Here is a 15,768-nt window from a genome sequence, read left to right as displayed (position 1 = left end):
TTCAATTGAGTGAATTAGGTGTGTTCATTTCAAAATACTTCAACGCAATTTTGTGCCACGAACTTGTGCATTAATACCACCAGTTCGGCCCGTTTTGCACCGACTTCGTGTAGTAACAAAACAGTCCGAAACAACCCCACAACATAAGTTTTTAGTCCGAGATCGAGTATGTTTTATTGTTGGAAATTTTGATGCAACTTTTGTGGCTTGAACTTGTGCACTACAAGACTGTCAAAAAAAAAAAACTTGGGCACTACAAGCAAATCGCTGAACTCAATGCCTAAAAGCTAACTTTGTACCCCCTTCATTTTAAATATATGGCGTTTAGTACATCCTAATTAGTTCATAATGTCATATTTTTAAAAACCGAGGGAGCACTTTGGAAGTTTGTGGCTGCCTAAGGAGAGGAGGGGGCATGGCTACATAGAGAACGAAATAAAAATAATTCAATCTAATGAACATCTTCGTTTTTGCCCGATTTCAAGTACTAGCAGCAATCAACATGGAGATCATACAGAACAACAAGTCAACAGTTAGCCTAAACCATGGGTCTAAAACCCCTGTGAAACAAGCAACTAAAGCTGCCGAAGAGAGCAAACCACAAGATCCCAGTTGAATGGATCAAGGTGCGCTACAGACCTGACTACTCTTACTAGTTGGTTTGTTGTATTGACAAGTCACTCAAGCCCGCCACAAGTTCATCGATGCTTATTTGATCCAGGGGCTTAGCAACGTCATCCGGAGAAGTAGGATACACAGTCTCTGGAGGGCTGCCATTCTCCTTGAGGAGCTTCTTCAGATCCTTTATGAGTTCAAGCTCACCATCATCGTCGTCGGAAAAAGACAGCTCCAGATCCCAAACCTTGAAGATAGAATCTGTCAACTCCGTCTGCTCAAGACCTTCGGGTGAAGCCAATTCATTGTCATCCTCAGGTTTCACTGCATAACCATCCATTTGCTTTCCATGTTCATCTACACCTCTGATTACATCACCAACTTCACAAGCTTGACTACTATCCTTGACACCGTCAATATTGTCCATCTGCTCCATGTGCACATCATCATGCTGAGGAACTTTTTCAGCATCGAGAGAGTGAGGTCTTGCCTCTGAGATTGCATGGATGCCTTGGTCATGCACAGCTTCAGAAGTATCAAAGGGACTTTCCATTGGCTTCTCAAGGGCATCAAGCAAGGCATTCCTCATTGCTCCCCAGTCATCCTCTGACAATTCAGAAGTCTGCACGAAACATGAATCTGCCCAGGCAGCCTCCTCGGGTGAAGGTTCAACTGCTTTTGCATTTGATTTAATGGCTTCTAGAATAGCAGGCAGTATATCATCAGATTCAGAAGCCTCAAGTTGCTCTTCCGTTAGACTTGGTTCTGAAAGAAGAACCAAGATGTCTCCATCTTCAGAAGTCATGACCATGCACAGAATCTAGTAGCACCCTAGGAAGTGACCTGGAGTACCTGCAAACATGATCAAAAAAGGGGGGAACTGGACTGTAAGACTAGAGAAGATATCACTTTTTAAGCTGAACTTAAGGAAGATAGGTAACCAGATAACAGAATAATTACAGAGTAAAGTGCATCTAGGACCCTCAAACTTTTCCCAGATTCTCATATTGGTCCATGAACTCTTAAAGTGAGCATCTGGATCCTCAAACTTTTTTAAGTAGTACATCCCAAGTGAGAATCAAGGTCCACAATTGGACCTGAAGTGAAATCAGAGTGAACCACATGACAAATCGACCCAGATACTCACTTTGATAGTTTATGGACCTAGGTGGGAATCCACGGAAAGTTTTAAGGACCATGGATATATTTTACCAGTAATAAAATTACAGTAAAATTATGAAGAACAAAAAGTAGGGAGGGAAGATGATAACATATTTGGTTAGTGCAATACACAAGGCGACAGTGAACAGCAAAAAAACTTGGCCGATGGGGGAAGACCGCCCACACGGTAATGTTTGGAAGAAGAAACCTCAGTCTTCAACCAACCGAGAAACCCATGGAATGCTGACAGTGCAGACCCTATAGTGCCTGCCACCTGGTTCGGCGCCCCATAACTACCTCCAGGAAGGACTGCACCATTCACATAGGCCGGCCGCCACCGTTACCATAAGCCGGCGTCCTGCCACTATTTCATGGGTTGCCAGCAAGGGAGGTTTTTTAACCAGCCTTGAAATTTGCCCCCACGGGGAATCAAACCAAGGTGTTGGAGGTGCTTCTCAGGAGTCACAACCAATAAGCTATGAACTCTTTTGCAATTAGTGAACTAAGTAGCATCCCTACATGTTTTTCCAGCACCAACAGTCACATGTGTAGAGTAATTTGATTATTTGAACAAGAAGTAAGCTGAGCTTATGTGGCCCAGCCTGGTTCCTGTTGACCTTATAAACATAGCATTACCTGGGCTGCAGACTAAAAGCATTGTAAAAATAAGCTCTTTGATGTCATATTACCTGGGCACCAAAAGTCATATTTGATGCCATAACTTATCAAAACTAGGCAAAATCTTCATTTCTTCCTTTTGTTTATGAAGACACTTTCAAAGGGACAAGAAAAATGCCAGAATAACTATGCTGCTTCGGTCACTCATCTGAAAAAAAAGGTTATGCAACTCATGCCTAAATAACCCCCAGGAAGACAGCCTGCCGCAATTTATATACTATGGACCTAAACCAAAGTGCTAAGAATTGTTTCAGGGCTATTTTACAATTCATCATCCCATAAAAATGTTTCTGCACTATCAAGTGGATAAACCAGAAACAATGATCCCTTTGATGGAGAGAATAATTGTGTGTATTCCTCCGAACCCTAGAAGAGTGGGATATATAGTTCCTATACATGGGCCTCTATACATGGGCTCAATATACACCAACACCCCCCCCCCCCCCCCCGTCTGAACTACCGGCGCAGCGGTGTTCAAGACTGGACAACAAGAAAGCCAACACCCCCCGCAGTCTGAACAACCGTTGCAGCGGTGTTCAAGACTGGACAAGAAGAAAGTACAAAGGGCAAATACCCCACCGCAGCCACAACTAGCCACCTGCTACGTTGAGGCTGGAGCGAAACTCCGAGAAGGTCGAGGAGGGTAGTCCCTTGGTGAAGATGTCAGCAAACTGGAGGGTGGTCGGGACATGGAGTACCCGAACATCGCCGATGGCGACCCTGTCGCGCACGAAGTGCAAGTCTATCTCCACATGCTTCGTCCGCTGATGCTGAACGGGGTTGGTGGAGAGATACACGGCGTTGACGTTGTCGCAGTAGACGAGCGTGCTCTTGGCGAGCGGGCTGTGGAGCTCCGCCAAGAGCTGTCGTAGCCAGGACGCCTCCGCCACGCCGTTAACGACAGCACGGTACTCCGCCTCGGCACTGGAGCGGGAGACAACCGGCTGCCGCTTGGACGACCAGGAGACCAGGTTGCCGCCCAGAAAGACGGCGTAGCCGGAAGTGGAGCGACGAGTGTCCGGACAGCCAGCCCAGTCAGCGTCGGTGTAGACAACCAGCTCAGCAGAGGACGAGCGGTGAAGAACTAGGCCGAGGTCCACAGTGCCATGGACGTAGCGAAGGAGACGCTACAACACAGCAAGGTGTGACTCCCGGAGATCATGTATATGGAGACAGACCTGCTGAACAGCGTAGGTGAGGTCCGGCCTGGTGAAGGTGAGGTACTGCAAAGCGCCGGTTAGACTCCGGTAGGCAGTAGGATCGGCCACCAGATCACCCAGACCAGCAGACAGCTTCGCCTGAGTATCGACAGGAGTGGAGCAGGGCTTGCAATCAGTCATCCCAGCCCGCTCCAGAATATCAAGAGCGTACTGCCGCTGGTGAAGGAGAAGGCCAGACGGGCGAGGCTCAACAGTGACGCCCAAGAAGTGGTGGAGCTGACCAAGATCCTTCATAGCAAACTCCTGCTGCAGAGAGGCGTTGACACTCTGAAGCAATTGCTAACTGGAGGCTGTGAGCACAATGTCATCGACATAGAGCAGCAGATAGGCAGTCTCATCCCCACGGCGGTAGACGAAGAGAGACGTGTCAGACTTGACCTCGGTGAACCCCAATGTCAGGAAGAACGTAGCAAACCGAGAATACCAAGCCCGAGGAGCCTGCTTCAAACCATAGAGATATTTGTTGAGCCGGCAGACCATGTCCGGACGACTGGAGTCCACAAATCCCGCTGGCTGAGAGCAGTAGACTGTCTCTGACAGAGTGCCATGAAGAAAGACATTCTTCACATCCAGCTGGTGCACAGGCCAAGAGCGAGAGAGCGCAAGCGAGAGAACCGTGCGCACAGTAGCAGGTTTCACCACTGGACTGAAGGTCTCATCATAGTCCACACTAGGCCGTTGGGTGAATCCCCGGAGAACCCAGCGAGCCTTGTAGCGCTCCATTGTGCCGTCAGCCCGACGCTTATGCGTCCAGATCCACTTGCCAGTGATCACATTGCAACCAGACGGATGCGGCACGAGGTCCCACGTTTGGTTGGCGAGAAGTGCCGCGTACTCCTCTTCCATCGTGCGACGCCAGTGAGGATCCGCCAAGGCGTCACGAACAGAGGAGGGTACCGGAGAGACCCGCGGCTCTCCCTCGGCGGCGGAGAGAGTTCCGGCCTGAGACGCCATCCGCCGAGTCACCATGGGATGGATATGCCGAGCATCCTGATGGATGACTGGCGGGTGGTACACCGCCGGCTCGGTTCGAGAGGGAGCCGGTGGAGGCGGTGGTGGCGACGGCTCCGGTGTAGGCGCTGCAGGAGCCTCCGAAGCCGGAGGCGTCACCGGTGTCGGCGCCGGCACACCTGCACCGGCAGGGCGTACCACGGCGGTGCCGGTGTCGGCGCCGAACGACACCGGTACATCTGCACCGGCTGAGCATACCGCGCAGGTGCAGGAGAAGGCACCGGGACCGCGCGTGGCGTAGCCTGGGCGGCCCGGGCAACGGCGGCGGTGGCGCCAGACACGCCCGCGGCCCTCGCGCCCTGGGCTGCGGCGCGGAGGGCGGCGGAAACGGCGGCAGTGGCGGCGCTTGGCGCGGCCAGAGGAGTGGCGGCAGTGGCGGCCCCCGCATCTTGGGCGCCCGCGCCCGCGCCAGGACCGGCCGGGGCAGCGACGGCGCAGACGCCGGCCAGAGGAGGGCACGCCGGGCGGGGTCCGGGATGGACGGACGCCCACTGCCACTCGCACGTTCCGCGTCACGGCGCGCCGGCGGGGCGTCGACGGCGGCGCTCGGGGCCAGGGGCAGCGCGCCGCCAGGAGAAGGGGGAGGGAGTCCGCCCGCGGCGGCGGCCACGCGTCGGCTGCCAAGGCGCAGGCGCGCGCCTGGGGCCGCACCGGCGGCGCCAGGGCCATGCAGGGGCGAGGCGGCGGCGGCGGCTCCCAGGGGCGGCCACGGGCCCGTGGATCCAGCGGCGCCGGTGGCCAGGCAGGGGCAGGGTCCGGCGGCACCAGGGCCAGGCAAGGGCGCAGGCGCGCGCCAAGGGCCGGCCGGACCGGCCCCAGCACCAGGCCGAGCGATGCCGGCTCCCAGAGCAGGGGAGGCGGCGGCGCCCGGACCACCCAGAGCAGGGGAGGCGGCGGGACGGGGCGGGGCCGGCCAGATCGGAGCCCAGGGAGGCCCGACGGCGGCGGCCCCCGCAGCCCTGGCGGCGGCAGCACCTCCGCGGCTCTAGGTGGCGGCGGCAACAGGAGCAGAGGAAGGGGCGGCGGCCCACGTGGCGCGCGGAGTAGAGGAAGGGAGAGGAGGGAAGGAGGAGAGGGGAAGGGAGGAGGAGGAGGCCGGCGGCCGGCCGGCCATGAGCCGGAGGCGGCGGCTGCTGCTGGCGGCTGGAGAGAGAGAGGAGAGAGGGGAGAGAGACCTAGGCTAATGATACCATGATGGAGAGAATAATTGTGTGTATTCCTCCAAACCCTAGAAGGGTGGGATATATAGTTCCTATACATGGGCCTCTAGATGAGCCTCTATACATGGGTTCAATATACACCAACACCCTTCATGCTATTTCTTTTCTATACTTATCTCTATGTTTCTAAAGTGTCTACCATTTAATTTCTGCTTAAAAACATGTAATTATAAGCAAAGACTGTATTAAGATAAAGGATTGTACTGGAATTTTTTTGCTTATTTAATAAAATGAACAATGGATTGCATTTAAATCAAATCAAGTAACAAATCTTAGTGCAATGAGCACCACTAGGCAAGCAAACTGGAGTGTAATATTCAAATTTTCTCTGAAGTAAGATTTTATAAAAAAAAACATGGTTATATTTCTTCTTTAACTATCAAGCATGGTGGTACTTTAATATCTTCGCAAATTAACCATGATAGTAAGAGTTTCCTTACACCTTGGTCCCTGATGTTACCTAAGGATTTCTTTTAATATCTATAAACTTATTGATGTTACAGTGAGCTCCTTTCTTTATTTTCAACAAATAACAGAAATAACATGGATGAGTATAATTAACAGCAACAGATAGCGAATTATTTTAATAGAAGCTAATAGATACAAGGCAGCAAATCCAGGATCTAGAGAAAAAGACAAAATGCATAAAAAAAAACATGCTCCCATGGCCATGAGCATCCACCTGCCATTTTTGTGCTAAGTAATTGGGCAAATGTTTCTTACTTTAGCTAGTGGAGTGTTTTGTCAGTACCACGATTAGGGAGCTATTCTAGTAAATATGCTCACGTGGATTCCAAAAGCTAAAGTAAAACATATTTGGAATTGATCGAGCATGATTTCACATCTCCTAAGCATAGTTTTAGTACTAACAGAACTCCGTTGACCTAAATCAGAAATCATCAAAATGCAGCTGTGCTAGTTTAACTAGAATCTTCGCTAATCATGTGGTAGGGATACTACTAAGTTCATAACCAATGAATGTGGCTAGCAATGTGGTCAATGAATTTGATGGCAATTTGGGGTCCAGGAAATTCGTTTCTTGGTTGAATCCATGGGGATGAAACAGTCCTGACAAATGTGCACTTGTCTGCCACTGCAAATAAGCCATTACTAATTCTAAATCTTTCTTTAAAAGTCAAAGAATGCCATGTTGTTCATCCGAGGAAGTAGGCTATGCTAAATCCCTTAGAGAAAAGCATACCTGCCACAAGTTGGCCTGATACACACCAGTTTTCCACTAAAAGATTTCCATGAGGGCAAAAGAATTAGCATTTTAGATGAACATGACACAGCAAAAGTGTTTTCCACCATTGGAGCAAAATGAATATAACTAGGAGAAAATTGGACATCTAGCTCCTAAAAGATTGTATATTTTGGTGTATAGCACCAAAGAAGTTTCGCTGACTTAAATAGCACTAAGAGGTCCCAAGTCCCAACCTTCTCTAAAACTGCAGCAGAGTTAAGCTTCAGTGGAACCCCAAAAATTCGAGAGAAAACAAGTCACCAGTGTTAGCTCATCCGTCTTCCGCCACGTGGCAAGCAAATCTGCAGTAACCTGGGGGTGGGGTGGGTGGGCTGGAGGTTGGGGGGGGTGTGGGAAGGTTAGGGGAGATAGATTCTGCAGTAAAACAAATATTAATAGTCCAAGCAAACTAGGGTGGACTCCTAACCCAATCAACGAAAGAAGGAGCCAACTAATCTATGAGCGGATTGGATGTCTGCCCCACGCCGATGCGAGAAGGGAGGAAATCAGGAAAGAGGGTATGCGAAATGTGGAGTTCATCACTCGTATGATGATTATTTTGGGAAGACCTTTGGCTATGATTGTACTTTCTAGTTATTTTTTCAAACATTATTTTCAGGTTTTCCTATTAGTTCGTTAATTTTGACACAATACCGTTTTGCACCCAGATCGTTCAGTCAAGAACTGACATCCCTTGGTCCCAAAATATAAGTATTTCTAGTTTTCTTCTAAGTTATATTATGTTAGGTCTAACCAGTTTTAATATAGAAAAGTACCTTTATATTATATTTTTCTTATAGCTATAGTTTCATTCTTTTTAGGGAAAAAAATCTATTTCCCTAAGTACCTTCGGTCTGAATTTATCCAAGGCCCTTGATAATTCATAATTACCACTAGGGTAACATTGGATGCAGACGGCAAGCACAGATATAGAGACACGGCCCAAGCCATAAATACAACATTAACTCTCTCCGCATAGTATAGATATTTGCGATAGTGGCCATGGCAGAGCCGTTAGGGCTCAGGTATTTGGATTCTTAGCAGCACCAACCCCTTCATTCGATTTAGCAGGAGGAAAGCTAGTTAGGTGGTGGGCTATGGACGGCAAGCAGTGGCGATATGGTGGACTCAGGATTTGAACCTAGGGCGTGTCCAGCAAATAACTTCTAATATATATTACTGTATAATCCAATTTATAATTAGGTAGCACAACTACAAAATTCTTATAAAGGTCTCATAATACCTTCAATTCAACAAATATATAAGCTTGATATTTACAAAAATTACAATATAAAAAACGTAAACATAGATAAGGTCTTGCATAAATACAAGATTACGGCCCCGAAGATTACAATACGTCAATACTAGTATAGGGCTGTCGCTTTATGCTTCCTCGTGGCCATGAAAGTGTCAACTATGTCACCCTCGCTTACATTGGAGAAAATATCTCAGGCTCTGAGTTCAGGCTAGGCTAACTAGCTACGGAAATCCCTTTATTTTTGGAACAAAAGCAAAGCAAATCCTTAACCATCGAAACACTGACTAACATACCAATTTCAGGCTAAGCTAAACAATTAACCAAATCCATACTCACCAGATGCAGACTTGCAGCAGCAGAGTAGGGCGTAGGGGCGGCTGCCGTCTGGCGATAGGCGGGCGCAGCTGCCGAGCCGCAGGGTCGCAGGGAGCCAGGGACAGCACACGGCAGGGTCCGGATCGGGAGGCCCGGCGCTCGGGCCCTGGCGCGCTGCTGCGCAGCCGGCCTGGCGCGTGGCGGTGCTGGAGGAGTTGCGACGAGGCTCTATGGCGTCGAGTGACTCCGCGGCTGGCGGCGGCGGCGTGGCGCCGTCCCACAGATGAGGAGCAGGAGCGGCCGAGCGGGGGCGTCTCGGGGAGGCGTGTCGCAACTCGCAACTCGCAAGTCGCAACTCGCGAGTCGAGACGCCGGCTCGGGCTGACCGCTGACGGGGAAGTGGGGACATGTTAGCAGGCCGTTGTTGCCTGTTGGGCCTTTTCTTTATTTTCGGCCGTGAAAAATCAAACTAGTAAAAGAATTTTGGCCCAAAATTTAGCGTGGTCTGGGGAGGTTGAACCTGCTGAGCAGGTCGAAAGAACATTTAATTGTGTATATACGTGTAGACATGCATACGAGAGTAGCTCTTATAGATGGAGTTACTATCAATATCGTCTTCTTTTAGATGGGTTATGCTAGCTCCAATTTCTTTATTTTGCTGGCAACCAGTAGCAGTGCTTTTCTCTCGTACCAAATCAGCACCAGCCACCAACCAGCCAGCAGTATTTTTCTCTCACAACAAATCAACACCAACCGCCAGCTATAGCCAGCCGAACAGAGCGAATATTATCACCTTTCTTCTAATATCTCATGTTTGAATCACAGTTTGGAACAATCGTTACTAATATTATCACCTTTCTTCTAATATTTCATGTTTGAATCACAGTTTGGAACAATCGTTACTACATCTTTAGTGCGGCAAGCACAGTGAGGGGATTTTTTTTACCCACAAGCGAAAATTTGTCCCAGCTGGGATTCAAACTCACGACCTTCTAGGAGCGACGCTACCAGGCTGAGCTAGCCAACTCGGCCGCCCAACCTTTCGCACTTCAGTCTAAAACCATGTTGAGTTGCATACACAGAGACATCAGGTGATCATGGCGGTGATCAGTATTCATTTGCTACATTGAAAAAGGCAGTTTAATGGCCATCCATTCACCGTAAAAAAAAATCAGAAGCAGTAGTTACCAGTTTAACTCAAAAGATCATGCACTCAGCAGCAAGGACGGAACAGTTTCGTCAATTATCAATTCTACACTGCAGCACAAGATTGCACGCATTGGGGACAAGTAAACGACAGGTTAAAAATATTTTGGCAAAATACATTCCAATTGATGCTATGTATTTACATAGGGATAATTCATAATTTAATATAAAAAAAGGGAACTACAAAAAGTAGTTATCCAAGCCCCTGGTATGTTTTATGCCTGTTCATTTTGTACAACCCATATGCTTGAAGCAACCATCGACCTGAAAAGATGGAAAGTCCTGAAAAATCTGTCAGAATATTTACCTTTACAACATTGACTTCTGGCGCCACAGGTCTAAATTATGGGACAGTGTATTCCTGCAGCCCCACAGCTTCCCTAGCAAGAAATGCTGCGTGCGAACAATGAAAACATGAGTTTCATAACTGGAGTGAGCCAATATGAACAAAATACTAAATAAGACATCTCATTATTTATCTAACATTCACAGGGAGCATTATCTTATTTTCCACCAATACAGTTAATTGTTTCATATATCTTTTTCCAGTTGCGACCACAATATTTTTCTGGTTTTACAGACCTTCATTGTACACTTCTTGACCCAGTTAAAATATTATCTTCAGTCGGGTGCGATCCTACAAGTTCTTTTACAAAAGAGAAGGTTCACACTAGGAATATTTTCTCCTATTTAAATACCATAACAATTGAGAAATTGGATGATGAATTGTTTCCTTCACAGTTCTAACTTTTTTCAATCCATAGGAGCGAAAATAAAGCAAGAGTTTGGAAGTTAATGCATTCTCAATAAGTAACACAGAGGTTTTTTTTAGAAGAAGGTCTCGCCACGCCCCGGCCTCATTGGAGGCTTAATAAGCATGCACGTCCGGGTTCGAGCCCGGGCGGGTGAGCTCCCCACCGGGAGTCTCCACCAACCGAGCTAGGCTCGGTCTGCAATAAGTAACACAGAAGTTGACAACTAATCCTGTTTTGCTCTAAATGCTGCACTGCTTAGTCCCTGATGCAGCACTGGTTCTTGCTACAAGTCAACTCCAAACTACATGTAGTACTTAAGCTGAGTTAACAGTGAGTCTAAGGGATTGCAGAAGTCCCTAAAATGCAAAAAGCTGGTTCAGAATGAAGATAATGATTCCATAAGGTAAATTGCTGATAATCATCAAATGGAGAAAAAAATGTAATATTTTCATGCAACTCATGTTAAGGCCTTACCATATGCTGCAACTCTTGGTAGATATGGAAATTTTCTTTAGCAGTGTTCTGTTAAGAAGTTTATGGACAATAGCAACTAACATTAGGAAAGCCCTTCAGGATTACCCTCATTAAGCCTCAATCTGGACAATTGACTCTGATTGGGTGTTCTGCGCTGTCTTTGCATTTGGTCGCACCAAATCAATGGGTTGGATGCAAATTTCAAATTTCAGCACCACACTATTGTAACTTGTAAGTGTGTAATATCAGAAATACAGATTCAAATTCAGTCCATGAAGAATCAATTCTCCAACCTTAATTGAGCTTGTCCCAAAAGTGCTTTCGTTAAGCTTGAAAGAACACGTCATCTGTTAGGATTCACAGAATGTGTATATGGGTTTTGTATACAAATATAAATCAATTAGACTATTAGGTACCCATCTCAATGTAACTCCAACCAGGTTTCTTGACTAATCCTTTGCTTATTAGCCTTCTATAATTTCTGGCCTTCTTCCACTCACCTAAGCAACTAAGCATATTAGAAATTAGGACACAGTGGCCAGAATCTTGGGAGTCCAGGTTCAAAAGTTCCTCTGATACAAAGTATATGGATGAATCGACACCATGAACTTTGTGTGCACTGATAAGAGGAGCCAAAACCTGGTTTCGCAACTGAACTGGCATTTCCTTAAAGAACTTCATAGCACTACTAAGATGACCAGCTTTAGAAAGCAAATCCATCATGCACATATAATGTTCGATAGAAGGTTTGATACCATATTCCACCGTCATGCTGTGAAAGCAATTCAGACCTTCATCTACTAAACCAGAATGGTTGCATGCTGTTAGAACATGAGTAAAGACAAAGGCATCTGGTCGAACACCCCTGTTTTGCATCTCACTGAAAAGGGCGAGAGCCTCACTGCCTTCGCCGTTGCAAGCATAGCCATTAATCATGGCACTCCAGATAGCTAGGTCCCTATTAGAAACACTGTCAAATATTTTTCTAGCATGCTGAATGCGCCCACACTTGCACTGCATATCTATTAGTCCAGTGGAAACTTGCAGATCTGACTGCAGTCCAATTGCTATTACATGCTCCTCAACCTTTTGGCCAAGATTAGGGGATCCCAAATTAGCGCATGCTGAAAGAACCGCCAATAAAGTTGCTCTGTTTGGTTCTACCCTTGCACACAACATGGCATCAAATAATTCCAGGGCCTGGTCCGGATAACCACATTCGACATATCCATTTAGCATTGATGTCCACAACACAACGTTCTTGCTGGGAACTGAATCAAATACCTCTTTAGCAGCCAAAGGATCCCCACAACTGGTGTACAAATTTACCAAGGATGCTGCCAGATCATCCTGGAACTGAAAACCACCCGTGATCACAAGAGCATGCACACCCTTAGCCACCAACAGGTTTCCAAACAGTGTTGCAGCTGTGGTCAGATTGATAAGCACCACTGAATCCATACTCTGCTCTGTCATCCGCATGACTCTGAACAGATCAAACACTTTTACACAGTCCTTTGCTGCCAAATAACCCGATGCCATTGCAGTCCAAGTAACCACAGACTTGTTCTCCACACGATCAAACAGCCACTGTGCAGTCTCCAGCTGGTTGCCACGTACGAGCATGGTAAGCACCGAGTTCAAGACAAGCAAATCCGCATCAAGCCCTGATTTGACGCTATACCCGTAGAGGCACACGCCTATGTTCCTTGCGGACACGGAGTCCGCGCAGCCTGACAGAAGGCCGACGAGGGTGCTCCCACTGGGTCTGACTTCCGCGCGCCGCATGGCGTTGAACACCGCGACGGCCTCATCCATCTGAGAGCTCCTGCCGTACGCCGAGACCATGCAGTTCCAGGCGACCAGCGTCCGGCTCGAGCGCGGCGTTTCGTCGAACAGGCTGCGCGCGTCGGGGAGGCGGCCGCACTTGGCGTACATGTCTATCAACGCGGTGCGGACGAAGGCGTCGCGGGAGACGGCGGCGCCCGCAAGGAAGGCGCGGGCGTGGATGGCGCGGCCGAGGCCGGGCAGGCGCAGCGCGGCGCAGGACTTGGCGAGGGAAGGGAAGGTGGAGGCGTCGCCGCTGAGGCCCGCGGCGAGGAGGGAGCCCGCGTAGAGGCGGAGGCAGTCGGCGTAGGAGCCCGATGCGGCGGCCAGCTGGATCAGGCGGTTCCAGTGGTTCAGGGCGGCGGCCGCCGGGGCGGTGCTCATGCCGGGAGGATGGTGGAGGGACGCGCATGCGTGAGCCTTCTTTGCGTACACAAATCTAAAGGGTGTGGGTTTTTTTATCACTCCCATTATAATTTTCAATCTTTGGTAATCTCTCCGTTTCAAATTATAGCTCGTTTGACTTTTTAACATTAAATTTGACCACTCATCTTATTCAAAAAATTTATGCAAATATAATCAAATTTAAGTCCATTTTGAAGAACTTTCTTTAAAAAAAATAAAACTACAACAAAAAAGTGATATTTTATACAATAAAAAATTAAATAAAATGAGTGGTCAAACTTAGAGTTAAAAAGATCCAACAACTTATAATATAAAATAAAAAGAGTACTTACTATTCATCTATTTGAAAAGAAATCATTACAATTCCGCGTTTCACATGAGAATGCCATGGGATACACTTCTGATTGATTTGAGCCCAGCTGCAGACATACAAGAGGTTCTGTATTTTTGTACGGACATTTAAGCTCTCGGCTCAAGAGGATAAGGTCCACGATGACTTCCTCTCCTTGCCTCCGTCCCTCTTCTTCCTTCTTGCATCCTAAAAGCAAGCACATATTTGACAAATGACTTAATCCCTTCTCTTCGTTCATTTTTTTTGGCACGTAGCACTTCACTGCATGAAGTTGCAATAATATTATAAAAGATGTTTGGGGTGTGAAAAGCAGCCTTCTATTATGGTAAATAAGAAACTAATGTAGGATTGAGTTTATTTTTTTGAATTTATTTATGCAATAAAACACTATAATCTATTAATTATGTGAGAAAGAGGTTCCTTTAGCAATTTCTGAATAACATGGATTACTGCCCAAATGAATTATTGTTTCAATTAAGCCTTCATTGTACACAATCCTGGTGGGCCAGGTGATATTTTCTTTTTTTTGAAAGGGATGAAAATTTAGTGATACTTAAACTTATCTATTACTCTTCCTTGACTCCTTGAACATCTGATAGATGACTAAAGTTTCAAATTAAAGATTCGCACTTGGCATATAGAATAAGCAAGCTTAAGAGTAAGCATATTCTAGATTATACTTTCTTTGTAGGTTAGGCTATGCAGCCTCGGGTACAATCACATGCTGCAATATGGAATTTTAGGCGCATCAATACCTTGCCAGCATCGGCACCAATTACGTTTGTTAGTTTTAACTTCAGATTAGGTTTGATTGTGGACAGTGTCTGGTATTCTTCCGTCTCTATTGCAGGGTGTCTTAATATCATTAGCGTCTTGGGTTTTTCTCTGGTTGGTTGATGTCATCCTCAAAAGGTAGTTTGCTTTGTAAAAAGAGTCGTTATCAACAATATTGAATTTAGTACTAATGGTGGTTAGATGTGTTTTGTGTTTGTTTAAGATTGGCACAGAGCTAGAGAGATTCCGGGCAGGACTGCATGATGAGCATATTGTTTCCCTATCCAGATGTTGGTACATGTATTATGAATTTTCATGCATTACATATTTTTTAAGAGCTTATTTTCGTTTGGTTTCGTGACAACAACCTGATCGCATTAGGACACGTTCAACGGTGTAGATTGCAGCGGTCTGCAAGCATTTCGAATGCCGCACGTGATATATTTGGGGAATATATTTTTCTGATTTAGCCTAAGGTTCCTACGACTAGTTGGTCGGCTGGTCCAGCAGCACCCCACGGTCGGAGTTCGAATCACATGTGGGACAAATTTCCGGTCCGTAGGGTAAAAAAATCTCCCTCGATGTGCTCGCCACAAGGCATGGTCCCTTATGGATATGGGCCAGGGTTCGGCGGGTTTCTCGGCCGGGTGAGGAGCCGAAGTCGCTTCCTCTTAATGAAATACGGGTGGGGTCCATTTCATCCCCTGATCGTGTTTTATATTTTTCTAATTTAAAATAAATTAGTTATAATTTTTTAGATCTAATTATATTTATTTAATTTTTTTAGAAAATGCAAAATCACTTTCAAAACCACCAAAGAGCCAAATTTGCCCGGTTTTGACAGTTGAATGACCTATGTTGTTCGGTTTCGCAGTTGAAGGTTGAAAATCAGACTTTTGCGATAATTCAAGAGTGAAAATTGGACTTTTCCCTAAAAACAAACATCATATTTTCATCTTTTATGAAAGAATTTTCCACCCATTTAACTTGTCAAACGGGAGAAAGTTGATCTCAAGAAATTTCAATCCAATGGATGATCTGAAAATGGAAATAAATAGGGCAATTAATGGGCCTGTGGCCTAGTCGATCAAGCAGCGAGATGGATCCCCCGGCCCAACAGCTGGAAACCATCCAGCCCCAGTCCATTCAACTTGGCACTCACGGCAACTGGCCCATCAATTCCACTTCCGATCGGACTCGTCCGAAACCGCCTCGCCCGGCCCGATCTGCAAACCATCCGCTTAAATCCTACGC

At 46.9% G+C, this 15,768-nt stretch overlaps 2 protein-coding genes across 2 annotated transcripts; both read right to left on the bottom strand.

The window, feature by feature from the left end:
• Nucleotides 1-424: 424 nt before the first annotated feature.
• On the bottom strand, nucleotides 425-9,080 carry LOC120701288. Its single transcript, XM_039985404.1, has 2 exons — nucleotides 8,743-9,080; nucleotides 425-1,467 (listed from the first exon to the last, which is right to left on the bottom strand). Exon 2 carries the CDS (start codon nucleotides 1,424-1,426, stop codon nucleotides 653-655), a length of 774 nt encoding a protein of 257 aa, XP_039841338.1. The 5' UTR covers nucleotides 1,427-1,467; nucleotides 8,743-9,080; the 3' UTR covers nucleotides 425-652.
• An 832-nt stretch (nucleotides 9,081-9,912) lies between these two features.
• On the bottom strand, nucleotides 9,913-13,418 carry LOC120701276 (pentatricopeptide repeat-containing protein At4g33990-like). The gene is made up of 2 exons (XM_039985394.1): nucleotides 11,157-13,418; nucleotides 9,913-10,320 (listed from the first exon to the last, which is right to left on the bottom strand). The coding sequence occupies exon 1, from the start codon at nucleotides 13,365-13,367 to the stop codon at nucleotides 11,565-11,567; it is 1,803 nt and encodes a 600-aa protein (XP_039841328.1). The 5' UTR covers nucleotides 13,368-13,418; the 3' UTR covers nucleotides 9,913-10,320; nucleotides 11,157-11,564.
• Nucleotides 13,419-15,768: the final 2,350 nt, after the last annotated feature.

This window comes from Panicum virgatum, chromosome 1K (assembly GCF_016808335.1).
Source record: "Panicum virgatum strain AP13 chromosome 1K, P.virgatum_v5, whole genome shotgun sequence".
Lineage (NCBI taxonomy): Eukaryota > Viridiplantae > Streptophyta > Magnoliopsida > Poales > Poaceae > Panicum > Panicum virgatum.
The sequence above is the reverse complement of the archived record's forward strand: the minus strand, read 5'-3'. Positions and strand labels throughout refer to the sequence as shown.

Bases quoted from the DNA above. Each gene is read 5' to 3' on its own strand.
- LOC120701288 (XM_039985404.1), bottom strand. From the start codon at position 1,426: ATGGTCATGACTTCTGAAGATGGAGACATCTTGGTTCTTCTTTCAGAA.
- LOC120701276 (XM_039985394.1), bottom strand. From the start codon at position 13,367: ATGAGCACCGCCCCGGCGGCCGCCGCCCTGAACCACTGGAACCGCCTG.